At 39.0% G+C, this 23,501-nt stretch overlaps 1 protein-coding gene across 1 annotated transcript in view; it reads right to left on the bottom strand.

Moving 5' to 3' along the window:
- The window catches only part of si:dkey-61l1.4 (collagen alpha-1(I) chain), a 125,263-nt gene that overhangs the window by 23,220 nt on the left and 78,542 nt on the right, over positions 1-23,501 (bottom strand). Inside the window, exons 22-40 of the mRNA XM_022667453.2 lie at positions 21,770-21,814; positions 21,526-21,579; positions 20,517-20,561; positions 20,363-20,416; positions 19,323-19,430; positions 17,262-17,315; positions 11,229-11,282; positions 10,568-10,612; positions 10,387-10,440; positions 8,223-8,267; positions 6,142-6,195; positions 3,665-3,718; positions 3,376-3,429; positions 2,099-2,152; positions 1,941-1,994; positions 1,800-1,844; positions 1,643-1,687; positions 723-830; positions 7-60 (exon numbers count right to left, since the gene is read on the bottom strand). Of these exons, the coding sequence (XP_022523174.2) occupies positions 7-60; positions 723-830; positions 1,643-1,687; positions 1,800-1,844; positions 1,941-1,994; positions 2,099-2,152; positions 3,376-3,429; positions 3,665-3,718; positions 6,142-6,195; positions 8,223-8,267; positions 10,387-10,440; positions 10,568-10,612; positions 11,229-11,282; positions 17,262-17,315; positions 19,323-19,430; positions 20,363-20,416; positions 20,517-20,561; positions 21,526-21,579; positions 21,770-21,814 (1,080 nt within the window). The remainder of the gene's footprint in view (positions 1-6; positions 61-722; positions 831-1,642; positions 1,688-1,799; positions 1,845-1,940; positions 1,995-2,098; positions 2,153-3,375; positions 3,430-3,664; positions 3,719-6,141; positions 6,196-8,222; positions 8,268-10,386; positions 10,441-10,567; positions 10,613-11,228; positions 11,283-17,261; positions 17,316-19,322; positions 19,431-20,362; positions 20,417-20,516; positions 20,562-21,525; positions 21,580-21,769; positions 21,815-23,501) is intronic.

Raw genomic sequence — 23,501 nt, 5'->3', positions numbered from 1 at the left:
TCCCACCTGATCTCCTTTTTCCCCAGGCACACCAACTGCTCCATCAGCTCCTCGCGAGCCCTGATAAACAATAAATTGATAGACTAAGATTGTATTTTAACTTACACAGTACATATGAAACAATTTTAGTAGTGCATATCTTTTTTTTTATAATTTTATTTCTATTTTTTTTTCCCATTTTCTCCCCAATTTACATGGCCAATTACCCATCCCACTCATTAGGACTCCTATCCCTAGTGATGCCCCAACACACCAGGAGGGTGAAGACTAGCACATCCCTCTTCCGGTACATGTGAAGCCAGACACCGCTTCTTTTTGAGCTGTTGCTGATGCAGCATTGCCGAGTAGCATCACAGCGTGCTCGGAGGAATACGCAGCGGCTCAGTTCTGATACATCAGCTCACAGACCCAGGCATCACCCTTTTAGTGATGTGAGGAGAGAGCGTCATCTACCCACCCGGAGGGAACAGGGCCAATTTCTGCGACCTCCTGCTCATAGTGGCAGCGCTTTAGACCCCTGGACCACTCGGCGCCTAGTAGTGCATATCTAAACATTTTGGTTTTAATTTTAAGGACGCGAGGAAGTCTTATAGTAGCTTAAGGCTTTTTGCAATTTCTTTGGATGGAAATGTATTTATTACTTTATTACTTTTTGAAAAGGGCTGACTAGATGTAATTGCAATAAATTGTACTAATGAGCAAAACGAGTAGTACCCACTCACTGGCAATCCAGTAGGCCCATCTTTGCCACGAGACCCCTGAGGTCCTGGACTTCCAGGGGGTCCCAGCTTTCCAGGTATTCCAACCATACCTGGCGGTCCTGGTATACCCTGAAAACAAGAATGTGTGTTAAGCTGGCAGTGACACAAATTCAGTGTCACAAATTCAGAATCAATTTAGCTAACCTAAAAAATATAGAAGAGCCCCCTTTTGAGCAATAATAATCAGTGTGTCACTTGCCATTCCCTTTAAGAGCCTGGTGGATTGCTATTTTAAAGGCACAGCCCGTCCCGACCCAAGCCTGTGCACACTCTGCCCGAATCAGACCTGACCCGCCCCATAACTCATTTTGAGCCCGAGCCTGAATTAAACCAGAATATTTTTTTGTAAGTAAAGCTTTAAAACTGAGCTTTTAAAAACATTTTCGAGATGTTTTATTGAGTGAAATCAGTTCAGAATGATGATCATTAATATTGCAACACTGAAGAAGCATAGACCTATTATTTATATTATTTAAGAAAAATGTTTATGTTTATTTAATCTCTGAAAGATTAAAACAAGAACAATGCAAACAATGATCCACAGCCTAAACATCAGTAAATTAGGCTACAATAATGATGTCTGAATAACTTTTCTCTAATCTAATATAATTTAACATGGTTTAGAAATAGACCATTTTTTTTATATTAAGCTTATGGTCTGTGTGCACAAACACAATAAATTTTGAATTGTTACTTTGCTATACTGATTACATATGATTATCACAGCATAGCTTTAAATACAATTAAAATAGCATTGAAAAAAACAGCCGCCTACGTCACAGTTTATTTTCTTGAGCCCAACTGGGTTCAGGCAGGGAACCTATGCTCTACTGTATAGTTGTTTGTGTGTGTATGATCTATTAAAATGATTTAATACTCACAGGTGGTCCTTTTATGCCAACTGCTCCCATCTCTCCTTGACGACCCTTAAGGATAAAAGTATTTACAATTATTATAAATATTATTATAAATAAATACAGGAGGTTAGATGATTTTTCATAACTGCTATAAATAGTGTGATATAAAAGAAACCAGTACCTGAGGTCCCGGTGGTCCTCTCTCACCCGCGGGTCCTGTCAGACCCTGATAAAATTCAGAGAATTAATTGTAGTACTTCTGTTAGGAACAGAAACCCTGATATGATACAAACTAACAGCAGAAGAATGGCTAACAGCTTACAGGTGGTCCCGCCTCTCCACGCTTTCCAATGGGTCCTCTTACACCGGGTTCCCCCTAAACACATTAACCACATTTACCCTAAATTTAATTCCATTTCACGTGCATCTGTAAATTCTATCTAAATATATTTCAACATATAATGTATAATATGTTCTCACCCTCTCTCCTATATGGCCAGGCCTTCCCTGCAGACCTCTAGCCCCTGGGTAACCCTGAATGGGAAAACAGCAGCAGTAAATTATAATTAGACACAAACAAAACACACACACATATATATATATATATTTATATTATATTTTTTTTTTCCCCCTACATTGTAAACAATGACTACTAAAGTCATCTATCAGACTATGAAGAAACACATAAGGAATCATGTAGTAACTTAAAAGTGTTAAACAAACCAAAATACTCTGAAGCATTTAGAGGCTGGTAACTCTGATGAACTTATCCTGTGCAACAGAGGGAACTCTTGCTCTTCCTTTCCTGGAGTGATCCTGATGACATCATAACGTTTTTGATGGTCTTTATGACTGCACTTGAGGATTCTTTCTTGAAAAGCTCTTGAAATTTATTGGATTGACTGACTCATTATTTATTCTTTACTTAGTTGAGTAGTTCTTGTTATAATCTGGATTAGAACATTACTCAAATATTCACTATTCACTGTAGACCTGTATCTCTACCTCTTCACTACTTTATAACTGATGCTCTCAAACACTTTATTAAGAGACAAGAAATTCAAGTAATTAACTCTTGATGAGTTCAGCACAGCTGTTAACTGAAAGCCTGAATTCCAGGTGACTCTACCTCATAAAACTGACTGAGAAAATCCAGCCAAGATGTGCAAAGATGTCATCTAAGCAAGAGGTGCTACATTGAATAATTTAGAATTTATAACATATTCTGGTCTGTTTATTATTTTTTTGTTTACTTAATAATTTGATACGTTTTTCTTTATAGTTTAAATTACTTTAATATTTAATATATAATATTATCTACAGTGCAGAACATAAAAAAAATAATATTATATATTATAAATATAATAGGATTTACTATTAATAAGACTAGCACATGCCTCCTTTGATACATGTGAAGTCAGCCTCCGCCTCTTTTCAAATTGCTACTGAGTATCATAACAGTGAGCTTGGAGGAAAACGCAGTGACTCGGTTCTGATACATCAGCTCACAGACTCCTTGTGTTGAGCAACATCACCCTTTGGAGTGATTTAAGCAGAGAGCGCCATCTACCCACCCAGAGAGAGCAAGGCCAATTGTACTCTCTCAGGGCTCCAGCAGCTGCATGAACAGGATTTAAACCAGTGATCTCCCAAACATAGTGGCAGCTCCTTAGTTCGCTGGACCACTCAGAGCCCCCAAAAGAAATTTGGGGAAAAAAAAAAACAGCATTAAAGTGATTTATTGAGATTCTACTTACATACATGCCCACAGGTCCCTGCGGACCCCCCAGGCCTGGCTTTCCTGCTAAACCCTGAAAAAAGTAAAGATTTTTTATAGAAACCAGCTCAGTTTAGGTAATTTAAAACCATAAAAACTCACTTGTATCAATCCTGGCAATCTATCAGTCAAGTCATGGAGTCATGACAAACTTCTACATCTTTTTCTGTGTTTGGTGCCCTCATGTGTTGCATCTGCAGTACTGCATACACCCTATTTGTACCAACTGATGATCATTATACAGATGCAGAACAGCTGGATACACTCACTTTGTTTCCTGGAGATCCAGGGCTGCCATCGTGACCAGGTCGCCCAGGTAGACCCTGGATTAATACGAAAAAGGAGAGTTTGTGTATTTGTGAAGCTCATGTAAGATTTTCAAGATTATTTATAAATAATTTAAATGTCAACTTTTTCTTAAACTTTATTTTTCAGTAATAGGCAAGGCATGTTTATTTATATAGCATCTTTCATACACAATGGTCATTTAAAGTGCTTTACAAATTAGAAAATACAAAAAGAAGTCAAATTCAAAAATAACAAAAATGGAAATAAAAATAAAATAAGAATAAAGCATGAATGATTCAAACATGATTAAAACAAAGAGAAGTCAAATGTACATGTAAAAACATTTAAAACAACAACAATGAATTGAAAATAAAAATAAAATAAGATATAAGCATAATATATATATATATATATATATATTTAAAAGAAAGAAAATTAATAGAATTAATTAGAATAAAAGTGCCGTTACAGAATAAAAGTGTGCGGAGCTGCTGTGTTTTAAACTAAGCTAAATAACTTATATATTATTTAACTTGAGCTAAATAACTTAAAAGTTAAAATCAAGTGCTTATGTACTTTTTGTCACTTGATGTTACTACAAATTCTTATTGTAATTGTAATAAAAATAATAATAAAAATGTAAGTAAATCTGCAACTTCTTGAAAATATGATGAACACCAATCATACAATTACCTCATTCCTGAACTTCATTTTAAAATTCTAGATTTTCCTGAATACAAATCAAACATTTCATTACAATTGTCTAGATTTTTACATCTATTTTCAAACATGCAGAATTCGGGTTAATTTCTGTTACAGTTCTGAAATTATTCATGGAGTAGACAAGGCATTTTAAGGGGTAAATTTACCTTTTTACTACATTTTTACCCAATTCATCTGAGCCAATTAACCCTCACACTCACTAGGATTCCCCTATTATTTGCACTGCTAAAGACAAGCGCTCGCCTCTTTTAGAACATGTGAAACCAGCCACGCCTCTTTTTGAACAGCTGCCAATGAGCTTGAATTACAGCCAGGAAAGCAGCGCATCCTCAGCTCTGATTCATCAGCTAACAGACGCCTGTGCTTCTGACCAACATCCCAATGGCAGTGATGAGGAGAGAGAGAGCGCCATCTACTGTCCTTACCCAGTGAGAGCATGGCCAAACTGTGCTCTCTCTGACTCTGGCTGCTGATGCCTGATAGCAGTATCACTGTTCGGGATTCGAACCAGTGATTCTAGGCCTATAGAATCAGTGTCTTAAGGTGCTTTCACACCTGCCTCCGTTTGGTCCGGACTTTCGGACTTTTCAGTTTGGTCCGAACCAAAGTAGCAGGTGTGAAAAGGGCCGCGAACCACGGTCCGGACCAAAGGACCAGATTTTGGTCCGACCAAGAGAGGTGGTCTCGGTCCGGATCTTCTGAATCATATTCCGGTTCGCCTGCAGTGTGAAAGCGCTTTTCTGGATGGTTCGAACTTTCGGACCAATCACAGGAAGCTGAACAGACGTTCCTCAGCAACGGCAGCAGAAGAAGAAAAATAACCAACTACTACTGACTGCAGCCTGCGGGAAGGCGGAGTTGGACGTCCAGTGCGTCCAGTCCCACCCACTTTGTCCTTGTAGTGTATACACAGTATTTAAACCGGACGACACGGCACATTATATTTAAAGTCCTGTGCATTGTTTAAGTTCGTTCAGAGGCGGAGCTAGGACATGATGCTGACAAAGTGGGCGGGACTGGACGGCATGACGCTAACAAAGTGGGCGGAGCTGGACGCACTGGCGATCCAACTCCGCCGCCTGTAGGCTGCAGTCAGTACCCTCTCAAAATAACCGGAAAAGCAGGAAAAATGAGCCGTGGATACAGCTGCTTCAGGACGAGCATGTTCGTTTGGTGAATTTGAACTAACCTAGAGTTCTGTACTGAAGCAGCATTACTATGGAGACTAAATGAGTCTGTTCATTCATTTTATTCTGATCCTGGAAAGGCTTTCCACCGAATGAACCACCTGCTGAACTGTCAACACGCCAACGTCAGACGCATGTCCTTCTAAAACCAATCAGCATCGAGTTAAGGAAAACGCATCGATACGTAAGTGATGATGAAAGATGTAGGAGTATCACACAAAGCTCTTTGGTGCGCTCCCTAAACTGCAGTGTGAAAACAACAAAAAGCGGACCAAATATATACAATGTAGCAACACATGAACCTTGGTTCCGACCACGGTCCGGCCTCTCCAAAGCCTACGTTTAAGGTTTTGCTACAGAACTCCAATAGAGTCTCAAATCCATAATGTACGTATATATATATATCATTACAGCTATTTATTAACTCATAATAATAGTTCTTCATAGAGTCACAGGATCAAATGTTCATGTTGTAAAAAGTATTTAAGCTTACATTAATTGAGTTTGTCTGACTCCTCTGAATCTGTTTTGTGGGGTTATATATTTACCGCTGATCCAGGGGGTCCCGCTCGTCCTGGCTCTCCTGCTAATCCCCTGAAACCCTAGATACCACATAAATGAAAATTCATATATCATATTATGTACACGTCATGTGCTTATGTACACGTGCTCACAGATTACAATCATATACAGTCCCAGTCAAAAGGTTGGACACACCTCTTCTCTCATTCAATGTGTTTTCTTTTATTTTCATGATTTGTACATTGTTAATTTAATATTAAAGACTATATCAACACTGTTCTATACACTGTCCAACACTTATCTCCATTTTTGTCGATTTTTAGTTTACTACATAATTTGAACAGACAAACTTTCCTATACACTGTGCCAAGATTTCTTGATGAACGGACCAATAGAAACTCTTCAAAATGACCTGAAATAAACTCTTTTTACATTGACTTCCATTGAAAGTTTACAACGTTTTTACGCTCTCCTGTAAAGTTGCTGTTTTGTTTTTCATTGGATAGCGATGATATAAAAGCTATTCATGAACACATCGGGACCTCACTTCTGTTAAAACTGATTGGACAACAGGGCTTGATGATTATCTTAGTAGAAAATAAATAGTCTCAGTCCAAACAGTCAAAAAAGTACATAAATGGTTAAATATTTAAATTAAATTAAAAGAAACCTATATATAAGTGTAGTTTTATGAATGTGTCCACAATTTCACACATTTAGAAAACAAAAGTCAAAAGTAACATATTAATTGTGCCATAATATTTGTACATTCCACACATTATGCTTTACTTTCCTACAGAAAAACAGTGTTTAAACTGACTGTACAGACCCAGCAAATGAATTCATAGCTCTATAATATAATATAACACACATCCAATGTTCCTCCTAAAACAGAGGTCACTGGTTTTCTGTTAAGTGTGTGTAACCCAGGGCTCTGAGTGAGTTCCCATAGCTCTGTGGAAGTTTAAAGCCTTGTTAAGTTTAACTGTGTCTGATCCTGTCACCTCTCTGACATTTACACGCTTGTATAACGTGTTACTCCACCTTCTTCTAAAGACCCAGGAATCACTGACTGAAGTGGCCACAGACTAAGAAGACCTTCTAAACTTTAAATATACGAGATATTATCAGTGGAACATTCAAGGATTTTGGTACATTTCCTGTCCCACCACTTAAATTTCAAATGTACATATCCAAAAATGTACTTGTTATAAGACAAACTGTAAAATATGGTGGAAAAATTAAGCTCCTTAGATATTATTCAAAAGACCGAATACCTTTGGACCACCTCAAAAAATGGCCGTTTTCTCTTGTCCCACACATTGGGTGACCAACTCCTTTGGCAAATTTAACAATTAAAATAAGCTCTAAATAAATGACTTCCTCTTGTATATTGTTGATCTGCATCTCCTTTACTTATGAAAACATCTTCTTTGGTCTACATTGTTTTGCATGTTACAGTTTTTATGCTATTAAGTTGTGTCCCACAACATGCGCGCAACCCTGTTACCATAAGGAATTTTACCTGCAGAGAAAGAGTTAAAAATATTTGTCTACTGGCACAAAGGATGTGACATCACAAGGACATTTTCTGCCCACATGGCAAGACCAAGAGTAAGTGCTCTAACAATTTTTTTTTTCAAGTTTTTTGTCCAAATATGTTTGTCCAAGTTGTGTGTGTGTCACTCAGTGAACGCAACCCTGTTACTCATATTGTAAGACTAATAATGAGTAGAGTCAAAATTTACTTTATATACTTATATAACCATGTTTGTCCTTGATCTTGTATACATAGCTAAATTTTACAGTTAGCATCTGTTCCTGGGGTAAACCACAACTTAGCCTAGATTTGCAACCCTGTTACTCACAACCCTGTTACTGTAAGTTACCAAATATATTGCATAATCTAATTTAAAAAACTGCTTTGATACCTGAGCTTGACAATTCAAACTTTTTGATAGTCTATTACCTGTATTTAATAAATATATGACTAAAAATGATCAAATTGAAGATCAAATTTTCAGAAGTGACCACCCCTGAAATACCAGTACCAAAATCCTGGAATGTCCCCAATACAGTAATATAGATAAATGATATAAGCACTCACATTTGTCCCTTTATCTCCTGGGCTTCCAACAGAGCCGGGAGCACCCTGCAGAACACAAAGAGAAAAGCAAATAATTATAAACTAGTCTTAGAACTTAGAACTCAAGTTGCATATACTGTATTATTTACACTATAAGGCACGCTGTCAGTGAATGTCTATTTTCTGGTCTTTTGTCATACAAAAGGTGCACCGAATTATAAGACGCATTTTAAGCAGCACTTGTAAGGATCAGGGGTGCCGCCATGTTTTTTTTTTTTTTTCTAATTCAGCACGTCTCGACGCTAAGCTAAGCTAAGTAAACAAGACTGTAATCCTTAAAAAGAAAAGAAGTCAAACAAGTGCTGGATGTTAATCTACACAGATTTCTCTCCTGAAAACTGTTCATTAGGGTGAGTAAAGTGCTTCCATTCATTTACAGTAAGCTTAGATTTCCAGATTCTTACTAAAGCTAGAGCATTAGCATTAGCAGCTAATGGCACCTAACTGCCACTCGACAGCGCTACTACACTGAGAAACCCTGAGTGTTCAGGTAACGGTCCATCTCACAAAGTTTTAACACGTTTAAACATGGTAAACACGCAGGCTATAGGCTATATATACTTACCTCTGAACCTCTGAAAGGCCAAATGGCTAGCACAGTTAGCAGGTAATGCTGATGCTGCTTCAGCAGTGCTAGCTGGGGTTAGCAGCAGGCTACAGGCCAATAATACCTCACCTCTGAATGCTCAAATGGCTAGCACAGTTAGCGGGTAATGCTAATGCTGCTTCAGCAGTGCTAGCTGGGGTTAGCAGCAGGCTACAGGCCAATAATACGCACCTCTGAACGTCTGAATGGCTAATGCTTAGCGGCTAATGCTAATACTGCTGGAGAACTGAACTGAAACTACTGTATAATGCTGCACTTCAGCGGAGTGTCTTTAATGCTCCTTACAACCCGACTGGTAAAATTCATACATTAAAAAAAAGATTAAAAGGCACACTGATGATTTTCGGGAAAATTCAAGTATTTTAAGTATGCCTTATAGTGCGAAAAATACAGCAGTAAATTGCATAAGAAAGACTTGTATCTACAATTTTTTTTATTTTTTTGAGATGTAGGGAAAAAAATAATGCACCAAGAAGTAGCTTTTAGAAGAGAATGAAACGTTATACTTTATGCAAAGCTCTAGTAATCTGTTTGGCTGGATTAAAGGCAGGACTAAAATGTTATACACAAGGGGCCTTATTTTAGTGATTAATAGGTGAGACGTCAATTGTGGTTCGGGCATTTGGTGCATGTTTGGACTGTTGTCGAGGTGTAAGATAGCAATGAGCATCGCAACGCGCCTTGTGCAGGATGTACGATAGTGCCCAAGACCTCCATACTCAAACCCAACCAAACCCAGGGCATTGTAGGTCTTGAAAAAGGGGGAAGCTGGTGAAGCAGTTCATTATTCTTCTTATTATTGTTCAACCAATCAATAATCTGTTAAAACGAGAGCTGAAATGAGCTTTTATTTTATTTTATTTTTATTTAGTGTAGGTTCCTGTTCCAACTTAAATTATGCAGCTTCTGCTGTCTTTTGCACCATTTAAGGTGGAACGGGAAAGGAAATCAAGCTGGCCAGCTAGGTGGAGACAAACTAATGCTGATTTTGTGGAGCTTGTTGTGAAGAAAATGACCATAAAACATTTAAACTACACTTATAACTATGGTTCTAAATTATTTTTAACAAGAAAAATAGTCAAGTTTGTGTTTCTTTGGTCACTTGTTCCTCTGTTTTGAGTGTGCCTCTAAAAAATCTCTGTTTAAAGAGCCATGTAGTCCTAACATTTCCCCCTAACCTACCTCTCCAACAATAATAGGAACACAGTATTCTTAGGTGTGAACAAGCCAAACACAGGAGTAGGGCTAAGTGGTAGGGCTAATGGGTGGAATAGGATTTGGCCTAAGTCTAGCAGTAAATGACCTCTCACCAAGAGGTACTCTACCTAAAAGTAGGCACTTGTCAAGAAAGTAAAGTAAACAAGAAACATGCATCTTTATGGAACCAATAGTGGTTCTTCTGTGGTACTGATGAAAGAACCCATTGTAGCACCTCTACTTTGACTTCAGAGTGTATGTAGTAAAGAGCATGTGGCTGTAACAATATTCAAATGTGGAGATAACTTATGAAATGGGAACCTGTGTACCAGGCTTTCCTTCTGCTCCCTCTTCTCCTGGTGGGCCTCTCAAACCCTGCCAACATAGAGACACACAACACATGCCATGTACCAGAAAACACGGAGAGAGAAAGAGATCTAAAGACCTATATAAAAATATACATATACATATTTATATACACACATTTAATTTGAGAACCTACCAGCAGTCCATGAATACCAGGAGGTCCGTGCTGACCTGCTCGGCCCTTTAGAAAGATTAAAAATAGAACAAAAAAATGTCAAATTGAATGACTCAAACTGGGTTGATTATATCAATCTGTAAATACTTTAATTATTTGTTTTTTAATACACTTATATGCCATGACACGTCATGGGACAGGAACTGTGTGCTATTTGTGCATTTAATGTGAATGTGGAGTACAGGAACACATAATTCATTTAATAGTGTCCCTTAATTGCTTTTACGTCTTTAATATTAATCTACATTTTCTATGTAGAAAATAAATTAAATACAGAAACAAAGTAAAACATTGAATGAGAAGGTGTTTCCAAACTTTTGACTGTTACTGTATGTGACACTGTGGATTGCGGATCGAGGAATGTTAAACGCCCAAAAAACTTCAACTTCAACTTTAAACTCTGCTAATTCACACTGCCTTGCCATGAGCAAGGTGACCAGTATTTAATGATGCTCATTCACAAGATAACACCTCATGACTTATGCAGGTGCGGGCATGCATTCCCAAGCTGTGCCTTGAGGTAACACAACATTCATGATCACTTTCTGTTATGCTGTCCCATGACTTTTGGCATGTCAGAGTAAGTGTATACAGTATGATTGGAGTAATAAATGTGTCTCACTCGTTGGCCTTTGGGTCCGGTCTTTCCGTTGTGTCCGGGGACTCCTCTGCTTCCCTTGGGTTCACAAACAGAACCAGAACCAAAATTAAAATGAATAAATAAAATGATACAGAACATATCAATCCAGCATGCAATATATACTGTACATACATACACTATACGTCCAAATGATTGTGGACACTCCTTCTAATGAATGAATAATGTGTTCAGATATACTTGTTGTGGTGGTTGCGTCCATTGCTGACAAACACAGATGTGCAAATGCACACACAATGGAATAGCCAATAAAATAGGACTTTCTAGAGCTGATAAAACATGAACCAATAAAATAATGAAATGATAAAATGAGGAAATGATAAAATGATAAAATGAGAAAATGATGAAATGATAAAATAATAAAATTATAAAATGATAAAATGAGCAAATGATAAAATGAGGAAATAAAGAAATGCTAAAATTATGAAATAATATGAGGAAATTTTTTATACATTTATAAAATGCTAAAATGAGGAAATGCTAAAATGAGGAAATGAAGAAATGCTAAAATTATGAAATGATGATATGAGGAAATTATAAATGATGATGAAATGAGGAAATAATGAAATGAAATAATAAGGAAATAAGGAAATTAAATGATGAAATTAGGAAATGATGAAATGAGGAAATAAAAATAATTAATTATAAAATGAGGAAATGATAAAATTATGAAATTATGAAATAATAAAATGAAGAAATGATGAAATAAAATGATAAAATTATGAAATGATAAAATGAGGAAATTATGAAATGACGAAATGAGGAAAGGCTAAAAATTATGAAATGATGAAATGAGAAAAGTATAAAATGAAATGATGAAATTATAAAATTAAATAATAAAATGAGGAAATAAGGAAATTAAATGAGGAAATGATGAAATGAGGAAATAAAAAAATTATAATAATAAAATGAGGAAATTATAAAATTATGAAATGATGAAATAATCAAATGATCAAATTAAATAATAAAATGAGGAAATTAGGAAATTAAATGATGAAATGATAAATTGAAGAAATTGTAAAATCCTTACAGAAATGCTTTAAAATCTCATTGAAAGACTTCTTTCATGGACAGTAGATAGTTACTCCAGCTGTCACGTCTGGTGCTGTTAGCTCCTCTGTCCCTTCCACACCCAGCTCTAACGGAGGTTCTCAGGTCAACAACTAACTACATTACCCAGAATGCACCACCCGCTGACATCACGCACTCACCTGATCACGTGACACCTCACCTGCTTCCTCCAGGAAGTCCCGAATACTGATTACTGGCACTATAAAAGAGCCCTCCACACAAACACCCACGCCGCGTATTGTAGGTTCTCCTCTTTACAAAGCGTTTCTATATCTCTTGTCTCAGTTTATCTTGTGTATGACCTTGCCTTTGTTTTTCTCGACGCAGATTATTGCCTTTGCCTCTGATATTGGATTGCTTGTGTATTACCTGGACTGTGTTTTCACTACTGCCTCTTGGATTACCTCTGACATTGGATCTCTCGTGTATGAACTCTGGACTGTCTCTCGTTTATGGTATGGTTTTGTCTACATTGCTCTGGTTTCTGGTGATTACCCATTTTCTGTATCAACCACGTCTTACATCTGTTTATTTTTATAATAAACGTATTGTTTTATCAGTATCTGCACGTGTCTGCAATTCTGTGCTCACCATGACAGAATACGCGGCCGTACAAGATCAGATAGCAGATACTGAGGCTATTAGATCTGGTTTAGCCAGCCAGGGGAGGCTACTCGGTCAGCACCAGCAAACGCTCGCTGGTGTGACCCAAGCTGTTTCTGAGCTAGCCAGCCAACAAGCTACACAGCAGCAACAGCTTTCGGAGCTGCTAGCTCACCTCAGAGGCTTAACTGAGCCTAGCCCTAGCCCTAGCCCGTTAGCTGCCCCCCGTTTGCACAACGCTATTTCATCTGTGCCTGGTTTTTCTGTCTCTAAACCGGAGATTTTTGATGGGGATCCGGAAAAATGCAGCGGTTTTCTTTTGCAATGCTCCGTGTTTTTTAGTAATTCACCGCTCACAACCGATAATGCTAAGATCGTTTTTATTATCTCACGGCTTTCTGGTAAGGCACTTGAGTGGGCTACAGCTATTTGGGAGGAAGTTTCTAGGGCTAGCTACAATGATTTTTTGGCTATTTTTCGCTCGTTTTTTGATCATTCTCGTTATGGACAGTCTAATGGAGAACTTTTGCTGGCTCTCAAGCAAGGTCAGAAGCCGGTGGCTTCCTACGCTTTGGAGTTCCGCACTCTTGCAGCTGGTAGTGGTTGGAATAATGCAGCTTTGATTAACGTATTCAGATGCGGACTCAACCCAGACATACAGAGGGAGTTAGCCTGCAGAGATGATTCGCTAACTTTGGATCAGCTCATCTCACTGTCGATCCGTTTGGAGCAACTTCTCTCGCGCCGCCCCAAGACCAGCTCTCGCACTCAGCACACTCCTGTGACTCTGCCCCGCACCTCCACACCAGAGAAAGCTGTGCTGTCTGCCCCAGAGCCCATGGACATCCAGAAAACCCGGCTAACTCCAGAGGAGCGACAGCGACGGATCCAGCTTCGTTTTGCCTTTATTGTGGGGAGGCCGGTCATTTCAAGGCTGAGTGTGGTCTCCTGACCCGACCTGTGAAAGCTCCAGCCCTGGGACAGCGCATGGAGTGCAAAACACAATTTTTCGTTCTCAATGTTTCTCGTTACCTGTGAATATTATGTTGCCTGATGGTATGCTCTCTGTCCCAGCGCTTATAGACTCCGGGTCGGAAGGGAACTTCATCAGTCTGACCTGGTTAAAGAGCATGGCGTACCCACCCGAGAACTTCTGTGTCCGTTATCCATTCATGCTGTGGACGGCTAGACTGTGCGCTCCAAACCGGTCACACTTCAGACGCTACCCATCACCCTACAAGCCAGCGCTCTTCATTTTGAAGAACTGCCACTTTTCGTGCTTCCCAGCACCGAGCATCCTGTGATCCTGGGCATGCCATGGCTCAAGACCCATGATCCCACCGTCTCCTGGCTCGATGGGGATATCACGGTTTGGTCTTCTCACTGTCATAAGAACTGTTTAGCTTTAGACAGCCTTATCATTCAGTCCACTTCTGTGGAGAGCCCTGAAGTTTCTGATTCCCCTGTTATTCCCACTGAGTATTCTGATTTTTTAGAAGTATTTAGCAAAGATAACGCTACTAAGTTGCCTCCTCATCGCCCCTGTGACTGTGCTATCAATCTAGTGGAGGGTGCCACTTTACCCAAAGCTAGGGTGTACCCCCTTACTCTCGATGAGGAGAAGGCTATGGCAGACTACGTCTCTGAGGCTTTAGCTCAGGGTTTCATTCGCCCGTCTAAGTCTCCTGTCGGTTCGGGTTTCTTCTTTGTTAAGAAAAATGATGGGGGACTGAGACCCTGTATTGATTACAGAGGTTTAAATGCTATCACTAAGACGTTTGCTTACCCATTGCCCCTCATTCCTTGTGCTCTTGAGCAGTTGCGTAATGCCTCCTATTTCACCAAGCTCGATCTGCGTAGTGCATATAATTTGATCCGCATTAGGGAGGGGGACGAGTGGAAAACTGCGTTTACTACCACCAATGGCCACTACGAATACTTGGTTATGAGCTATGGTCTCGCTAACGCCCCCGCAGTATTTCAGTCATTTATGAATGACATCTTCAGGGACATGATTGGAAAGCATGTCACTCTTTTTATAGATGACATTTTAATTTATTCCCCCGATCTAGAATCTCATGTTCAGCACGTTCGTTCGGTTCTTCAAAGACTGTTGGAGAACAATCTCTATGATAAAGCCGAGAAATGCGAGTTCCACCTTCAGAGAGTCGCATTTCTTGGCTATGTCATCAGCTCCCAGGGAGTTCTCATGGATGACTCTAAGGTAGACGCCGTAACTAGTTGGCCAGTTCCCCAATCCATCAAAGACCTCCAACATTTCTTAGGGTTTGCAAATTTTTATAGACGTTTCATACGTAACTTCAGCAGTATAGCTGCCCCGCTTACAGCGCTCACTAAGAATGCCACCAAAGTTCTTAAGTGGTCCCCTGAAGCTGACCAAGCATTCCAGAAGTTAAAAGCCGCATTCATCTCTGCCCCCGTTCTCATGCATCCGAAACCTGAACTACCCTTTGTAGTAGAGGTTGACGCTTCTAATACTGGCATAGGAGCAGTTCTCTCCCAACGCAGCGGTTCACCGCCTAAACTACATCCCATAGCCTTTTTCTCATGAAAAATGTCACCAGCAGAGTGTAACTATGGGATAGGGGATAGAGAGCTGCTGGCTGTCAAACTTGCTCTAGATGAGTGGAGTCACTGTCTGGAAGGGGCTGCACATCCATTCACCGTTCTAACTGATCACAAGAACTTGGAATATCTCCGTACAGCTAAACGCCTAAATCCCCGTCAAGCTCGTTGGTCATTGTTTTTCTCTCGCTTCAATTTTTCTATCTCGTTTCGACCAGGTAACCGTAATACTAAGGCTGATGCCTTATCCCGAGTTTTCAGTTCCCCAGACGACACATGCCACGCTTCCGAGCCTGAATACATTCTGCCATCCACAGTTAGAGTAGCAGCTATTAGATGAGAACTTGATGATCTCATTCAACAGAGTCTAGCTAACACACAACCTCCGGAGGGCTGTCCTCCTCACAAGATATATGTACCCGAACGATTTCGTGATCAACTCATTGGCTGGGCACATGCTGCCCTTACTTCTGGTCACCCCGGTGTTACACGTACGCTACAACTGATCTCAGCTCGTTATTGGTGGGAAACCATGCGAGCTGACATACAAGCTTTCGTAGTTTCATGTTCTAACTGTGCACAATGCAAAACACCCAAAACCCTTCCAGCTGGTAAACTATGTCCTCTGCCTGTTCCTGAAAGACCATGGTCTCACATTGCCGTAGATTTTGTTACTGATCTACCTGAATCAGAAGGGTACACTACTATTCTAACAGTTGTGGACAGATTTTCTAGGGGGGTTAAATTTATCCCTTTTCCTGCACCTTCCTCTGTTGTCTGTCTCTCCGCGTTTCTGTGTTGCTATAGCCCTAGTTCAGTGTTTATTCATAGTTTGTTTCCCTTGCTCCCTATTCTGTGTTTTTCTGTTTATTTCTAGTTTCCTGTTTTTTTTATCCATTGTTTCATTCGTCGCTCCCTAGTTCCCTGCTTAGTGTTTTGCTTTTTGTTGTTTTTGCTGTGTAAATATATTCCCTGTATATATCCCTGCCTTATTTAGTTTAGTACTTATTCTGTTCCTCGTTAATTTTCTTGTATATATATTCCTTGTTTATTTTGTTATTATTATCTCTTGTTGGCTTAGTTTATGTTCTCTAGTTTCACTGGTTTGTTTTGGTTTTTGGTTATCCGTTTATCTTTGTTAAGTGTTTACTTGTTTCTTGTTTCATTGTTTATTTGTTATTTATTTAATAAATTATTTATATCGCTCTTACCTGCACTTGTGTCCGCCTCCTCGTCACCCTGCCTGGGTCATTCCTGACACCAGCAAAAACAGGCTATGGCCTGTCACAATAACTATGTCCTATAAACAATACTATTTTTATGCCAGTGTTTAATGCCAGTGGAAATGTAAATTTTTATATTTTAAAATATTCTAAATAATTAAAACCTAATCAAATTTAAATCAATTTAAAATAATGTGTCTAATGCTAGCTAAAAATAAAAAGTCAGCTACATTTATTGAGGATTTACTGATGTATATTTATTGTATCATAGATAAGTCTATATTGTAATTATCAGGACAGGTTTAAGCAGAATAAACTCTTGATAATATCCTTGATTTGGGGAAAAACTCTCTCTAAAAGAGCAGGTGTCCCAATACTTTTGTCTATATAGTAGTACAGTGTGCATCGTCTTGCGTCAGTCTGTTTGTATAGAAGCCCTCAGTAAGTCTAAGCTCTTTTCCACATGTCATTTGCCTCCTATTGTTCCAGCTGAAAGTCATAAAACGCTCCCAACCTTTTGACCTTCCTTTCCAATCATTCCCTGGAGGCCCACTTCACCGTCTTCACCCTGATGGTGCAGAAAAAGAGAAGAAAAAGATGAAAAAACTCAGTATTAAACACAGCTTTAAATGAGAAATTCGTCTGATCGATACTTCATTAAAACTCTAAATTAGGACTTTGCGGGGAGAGTGCAGTAATCACTGGAGCATGCTGGGATCAAAACTAATAATGTTTCAGTGGTGTGCTCTGATCTCACAAAGCCAGATACTGATCAAATACAGACCATAATACTGTCTGTAGTACAGTTAAAAAAGCTTCAGGACACTTCTATTAAAAATTTATTTAATAACACTGGTTAATATCTATTTGTATAACTCATGCCAAAAGTCATTCCAGCTGATGAACTTTATAAGAACGTTTAGCAAAGTTTCTACAAGGTTCCAGGATTGTTAGTCTGTAATGTTACAGAAAAAAGTAATAAAATACAAAATAAATAGTGTAAATAATTAATAATAATATTTGCATTACAACCTTTTGTTTCGCAGGTTTGAATCCCGTTTATGTAGCTTGCCATTAGCTGCCGGCGCCCAGAGGGAGCAAAATTGGCCCTGCTCCCTCGATGGGGCTTTCTCACGTAACATTCCCAGCTAGACGTATGCTTACATTATGGAAATGTTTAAAGAAACGATTCTAAACAAACTAAAAATTCTTATCATGGGGGGTTTCCTGCATTTGACATGGATGATGAATATAGATTTACAGGCGCCAAGTGGTCCAGCAGTCTAAAGCGCTGCCACTATGATCAGGAGATCGCTGTTTCGAATCCCGGTCATGCAGCTTGCCATCAGCTGCCGGAGCTTTGAGAGAGCACAGTTGGCCTTGCTCTCTTTGGGTGGGTACAGTACAGTAGATGGTGCTCCTTCCCCTCGTCACTCCTAGGGTGATTTCGATCAGCACAAGGCATCTGTGAGCTGATGTATCAGAACCGAGTTGCTGCGCTTTCCTCTGAGTGCGTTGTGATGGTACTCGGCAATGCTGCATCAGCAGCAGTTCGAAAAGAGGGATGCATGATGATATTGGAATTATATCGGTATCGTCTGATTATTGTTTTGTTTGTTTTTTGTGAATGGCCGATATGTCCAATATTTCAAAATGATGCATGCTGATTGTATTTATTGTATGCTGTAAAAGAAGCATTTAAAATGTTTAGTTCCTTTTATTATAAACTAATACCAGTGTATATAGTCTTTCTGTAACTTATAAATGTGTAATATCAGATTTTGGCATCGGCCCAGAATTCCCACATCGATGCATCCCTATTAATCTCACACGCTACACGCTGGGTCCATAAAATTTTAAATGGCCATAAAAATTTGATAATGAAAGTGGCCACACCCACTATCAGGCTTTGTTCCAACACTACAACAAACTCCATAGTTCACCCGGCCTTGCCATGAGCATGTTGGCCAGTGTTCAACCTCCCTCACAAGCCTCTGCTGACGTAAAACATTTTATAATCGATTTACGTACATACTACATGCTATCCCATGACTTTTGGCATATGTCATTGTATACTGATAATATGACACATATGGTACATATAAAGATTAAGATAAGAGTTATAAATGCAGTTTATACATATAATTTATGTTGTTAAGTGCTAACAACATTGCTGACACATATGTGCAAATGCACAAACACACTGTCTAGTCTAGTCTACTGTGTAGTCCCTGTAATAAAGTACTGCCAAAAGAATAGAACCCTCTAGTGCATATAAACAAACATGAATCTATTGTCACCATTAGCATCTTAGCTTCAATGCTACATACAGAAGCAAGTTTTGGATACCAAACATGTCTTGGCTGATTGAATACATCTAGCATAGGTAATTATTGTGTTTAAATAAGATAAAATTTTATTCATTAGTTGAAAATTGATTAATTAATTGATTCATTTAAAAAAGCCTTAACATTTGCCAACATATGGAAAACCAGCTATCGGACATTCAGAAAAAAGTGAGGCATAAACAACGAACTCTGTCTGTCTACAGCAGCTCTGCTTTACTAAATCATACCTGGATACCCGGAGGACCTGCCTGCCCTCTAACCCCAGGTAAGCCAACAAGGCCAGAAGGACCTCCCTCTCCCTGAGGACCCACAATCCCAGGTGCTCCAGGTGGACCCTGATAACAAGAAAACAAATAGGAAGATGAAACGAAATGTAAAATAGGAAGAAGAGTAATATTGTTGTTGTATTGATTGAGAATACTGTATTTTTTGGACTATAAGGTGCACCAGGTTATAAGGCACACTAAGCAACACTAGTAAGGATGCCTACATCGAAGTGAGCAAGGGTGTCGCCACGTTTCACTTCTAATGGGGAAGCGCTCAAGTAAAACACCTAAAATTCTTAAAAAAAATAAATAAATCAAAGTAAAATGAGTGCTGGATGTTATTCTACACAGATTTCTCTCCTGAAAACTGTTTATTTAGGTGAGCAAAGTGCTTCCCTTTATTTACAGTAAGCTTAGATTTCTAATATTTTTTCTAAGGGTGAGTTTTCATCAAAGTTTCTCCAGGAGTAAGGCTTGGTGCAGCAGCATTAGCATTAGCCGCTAGGGACGTAAATGCCACCCAATAGTGCTGATCAGCTAGCGGTTCGTCCCACGTAGCTTGTTTAAATGCGGTAAACACACAGACTACAGTCCGATATACTCGTCTCTGACTGCCAAAAGAGCTAGTGATTATTATTTAGAGCTAGAATTTATTATTATTTATGTTTAAGTAAGAGTTTATTTGCATGTGATTAATATTTTATGTTACATATGATGGTCATAAATGTTGTTGAAATTAATGTATGTGATGGAATTTTGTAATATGTATTCAAAATTTTCAATAAAGTTTCTTTAAAAAAGCGAAAGAAATAGTGCTGCGGTTAGCGGCTAATGCTAATGCTGCAGCACCCAGCCTTAATGCTGGAGAAACTTTACTGAGAACTTGCTGTACTTCAGCAGAGTGGCTTTACTGTTTCTTAATACCTGACTGGTAAAATTCATACAGAAGGCGCGCTGTCAATTTTTAGGAAAAAATATGGTAGTAAATTATATAACATTACTCTTTGTCCTTTGGGTCCTGGGTCCCCTCGCTCTCCGTCCAGACCCCTGCTGCCCTTTGGGTCATGATTGATAGCAATTAGTAAAACACAGCATGGCATAAATTGATAATTTTGCATAATCATTTTTGTTTATGTTCAATCACAGGTCACTTACAGTGTTTCCTGAAAGGCCTTTTGGACCCAGATCTCCAATTATTCCCTATAAAGACAAAAAAAACCCAACCCAAAACAATTAATACATGCTGTCAATAGTCATAGTGTCATTAATGCTTGCCAAGTAGCGGTATTGGGTTCAATTCCCAACCTGAGCAAGTGTGAGCGAGTGTGGTTGGTCCAGCAAAGAAAACAAGTTCATATTCATAAAGTTTTAGGAGTTCAGAAATCAATATTTGTGGGAATAACTTTGGTTTTAAATCACAGTTTTCATGCACCTTGGCATGTTCTCCTCCACCAGTCTTACACACTGCTTTTGGATAAATTTATGCCTTTACTCATGGTGCAAAAATTCAAGCAGTTCAGTTTGGTTTGATGGTTTGTGATCATCCATCTTCCTCTTGATTATATTCCAGAGGTTTTCAAATTGGTAAAATCAAAGAAACTCTCTATTTTTAAGCGATCTCTCAGTTTTTTCCAGAGCTGTAGAAGATTATAACATTATTTGGGGTTCACCACTGTCTTTTAGCACTAGTGTATAAGCAAACAGTGTCTCTGTGGAAACTCTGTGACATGCTGGCATCTCCAAAACATGTTCCTGATTTCCTTTTTTATGATTCTTGAACAGAAAGCATGTTTTCAGTATAAGAGAGAGAGAGAGAGAGAGAGAGAGAGAGAGGAGGAGGGCAGCTGGCAGCTGTGCATGGCTGGAGAACATTTTTCTGTTTCAAAGCTGGAATGACCCTCAGATGCACACCACATACATCTTCCTAATGCCCCAGTTTACTGCTTTTCCATCTACATGTATTTTACTGCAACATTTTGCTCATCCCTCTGAAAACATGGCGGTGCTCTTTACGATGTGAACTTGTGACACCTGAAGAGTAAAAACGACCTCAGGCTTCAATCACTGTACGGGAAGAACATGAGGAATCTGTAGCTAATGGCTGCTCGTTGTCTGGATAATGAATAAAACACACAAAGCCGGTAAGTAAAAACAGATAACTCACCATCGGCCCTTCAATGCCTTGCAGTCCTCTATTACCCATAGGACCCTCTTTTCCCTAAAGGCAGATTCAGAACATGTAGAGAAGGTCAAAAAAACGATGTGACCACAGTAGACTTCGCTTTTACAACATATATTCTAGTCTATATATTCGATTCTAATCACTTCACACCTAATTCTAAGCCTTCTTAAACTTCTTAAAGTCTCATTAATGCTGTACATAAACCATAAACTCCAAGTGAACTTACTGTGTCCCCTTTGAGACCCTGTGGACCATCGTTTCCTGGAAGTCCCTGCAAAAATAAGGATAAACTGTTTAATATGATTCTATTCCAATACCCCAAATTCTGTTACAGTTTAAACAGTATACACTTGTATAATATACACCCCTATATAAAACCCTAACCCAGCCCACTAGTCAAAATCTTAAAAGTTAAATGCTGGTGAAATAGTCAAAACATGATGGCAGCTTCAGACAAAGATGGAAAATATGGTGTAACAATGATGTTGTGGATTTACTGAGGATGGATTAAGAAGGCCAAGCTATAACTTGGGTTGAAAGCTGTATTTTAACAAGCGAAAGCGACAAAATAAACAAAACGAGCAGTGGTCCTCTCCAAAAAAAAAAAAAAAAAAAAATGGTGGCCGAATAGTTGAGACCCTTATTCACCATTCATCTGGCACAAGCAAACTAAAAATGATGATATAGTTGCACTGAGTTTGGTGTGGTGGTTGGTGTGGTGCAGTGGATAACACCACTGCCTGCCAGTGAGCTACAATGTGAGATACTGAGGTTCAATTCCAGGTCTGGGTGACTGAATGCTGCGCTACACCAATAAGAGTCCTTGGGCAAGACTCCTAACATTACATTGGACGTTCCTCTATAGTAGGAATATCCTTGTGTAAATCGCTCTGGATAAGAGCGTCCACTAAATGCAGTAAATGAGTTTAGGGGGAGGGCTTAGGAATTTCCTTGGAGTCTCCCATCATGCTTAGTGTCTTAGAGTTTAGTTGTGCCAGTTCCACTGGTAGAGACCCTTATTCACCCTTCACACTAACAATAGGAGTGTAAATACTGTAATGCTACACCAGTACAACCGGCACAAGTGAACTCAATATTATGATATTGTGGGGGCACTGAGTTTGGGGGTAGGGATAAGGAATTTTCTGGGATCTTCCAGCATGCTGAGTGGCTGCCCTCATTTATTGGAAGTTTGGATATGTTTTTTATTTATTTATTTATTTATTTTTAGTTTATTTGTGCTGATTTCATTTGTAGAGATCCTTATTCAAAACCAGGCTTGTGGAGTAAATAATGCTCCATCACTGAGCATGCTGTGAGATCCAAGAGAACTACCTAGCCCTCTCCCCAAACTCAACTCCACCACAATATTGTAATATAATACTATTGGTACTGATAATATTATTGATTATTGATTATTGATATTTTACCATCTTTTCTCTCTATTGTCTGCTCCCTTAAAACAACCTAAACAACAAAATCCCATCAAAATAAAATGTAGTGGCTAATAAGGGTGCTGAGTGGTCCAGCGGTCTTAACGAGCTGCCACTATGAACGGGAGATCGCAGGTTTGAATCCCGCTCATGTAGCTTGCCATTAGCTGCCGGCACCCAGAGGGAGCAAAAGTGACCCTGCTCCCTCGATGGCACTCTCTCCCCATCATGCTTTTTTATCAATATGACATGAGAAAGCCAAACCAGTGGAAGTGAGTGGGGACAAAGCAAAAAGCTACACTGTGTTCAACCTCGCTCACAAGATAACACCTTACAATTTATACATTTGTAGCCATTCCCATATCGACCCTTGAGGTACCTACTGCTATTTCATGACTTTTATCATCATTATGATGTCAGTATAATGTAGTTTATGATAAAATCTTGCAGTGTAGATATTATATTTCCAGCTCTAAAGGAAAATATATGAGTCTGTAGATTCAGTGGCTGCTTCCCTCTATTGAA

Source organism: Astyanax mexicanus, chromosome 22, assembly GCF_023375975.1.
Source record: "Astyanax mexicanus isolate ESR-SI-001 chromosome 22, AstMex3_surface, whole genome shotgun sequence".
NCBI classification, from domain to species: Eukaryota; Metazoa; Chordata; class Actinopteri; order Characiformes; family Acestrorhamphidae; genus Astyanax; species Astyanax mexicanus.
This window is presented reverse-complemented; position numbering and strand designations above follow the sequence as displayed.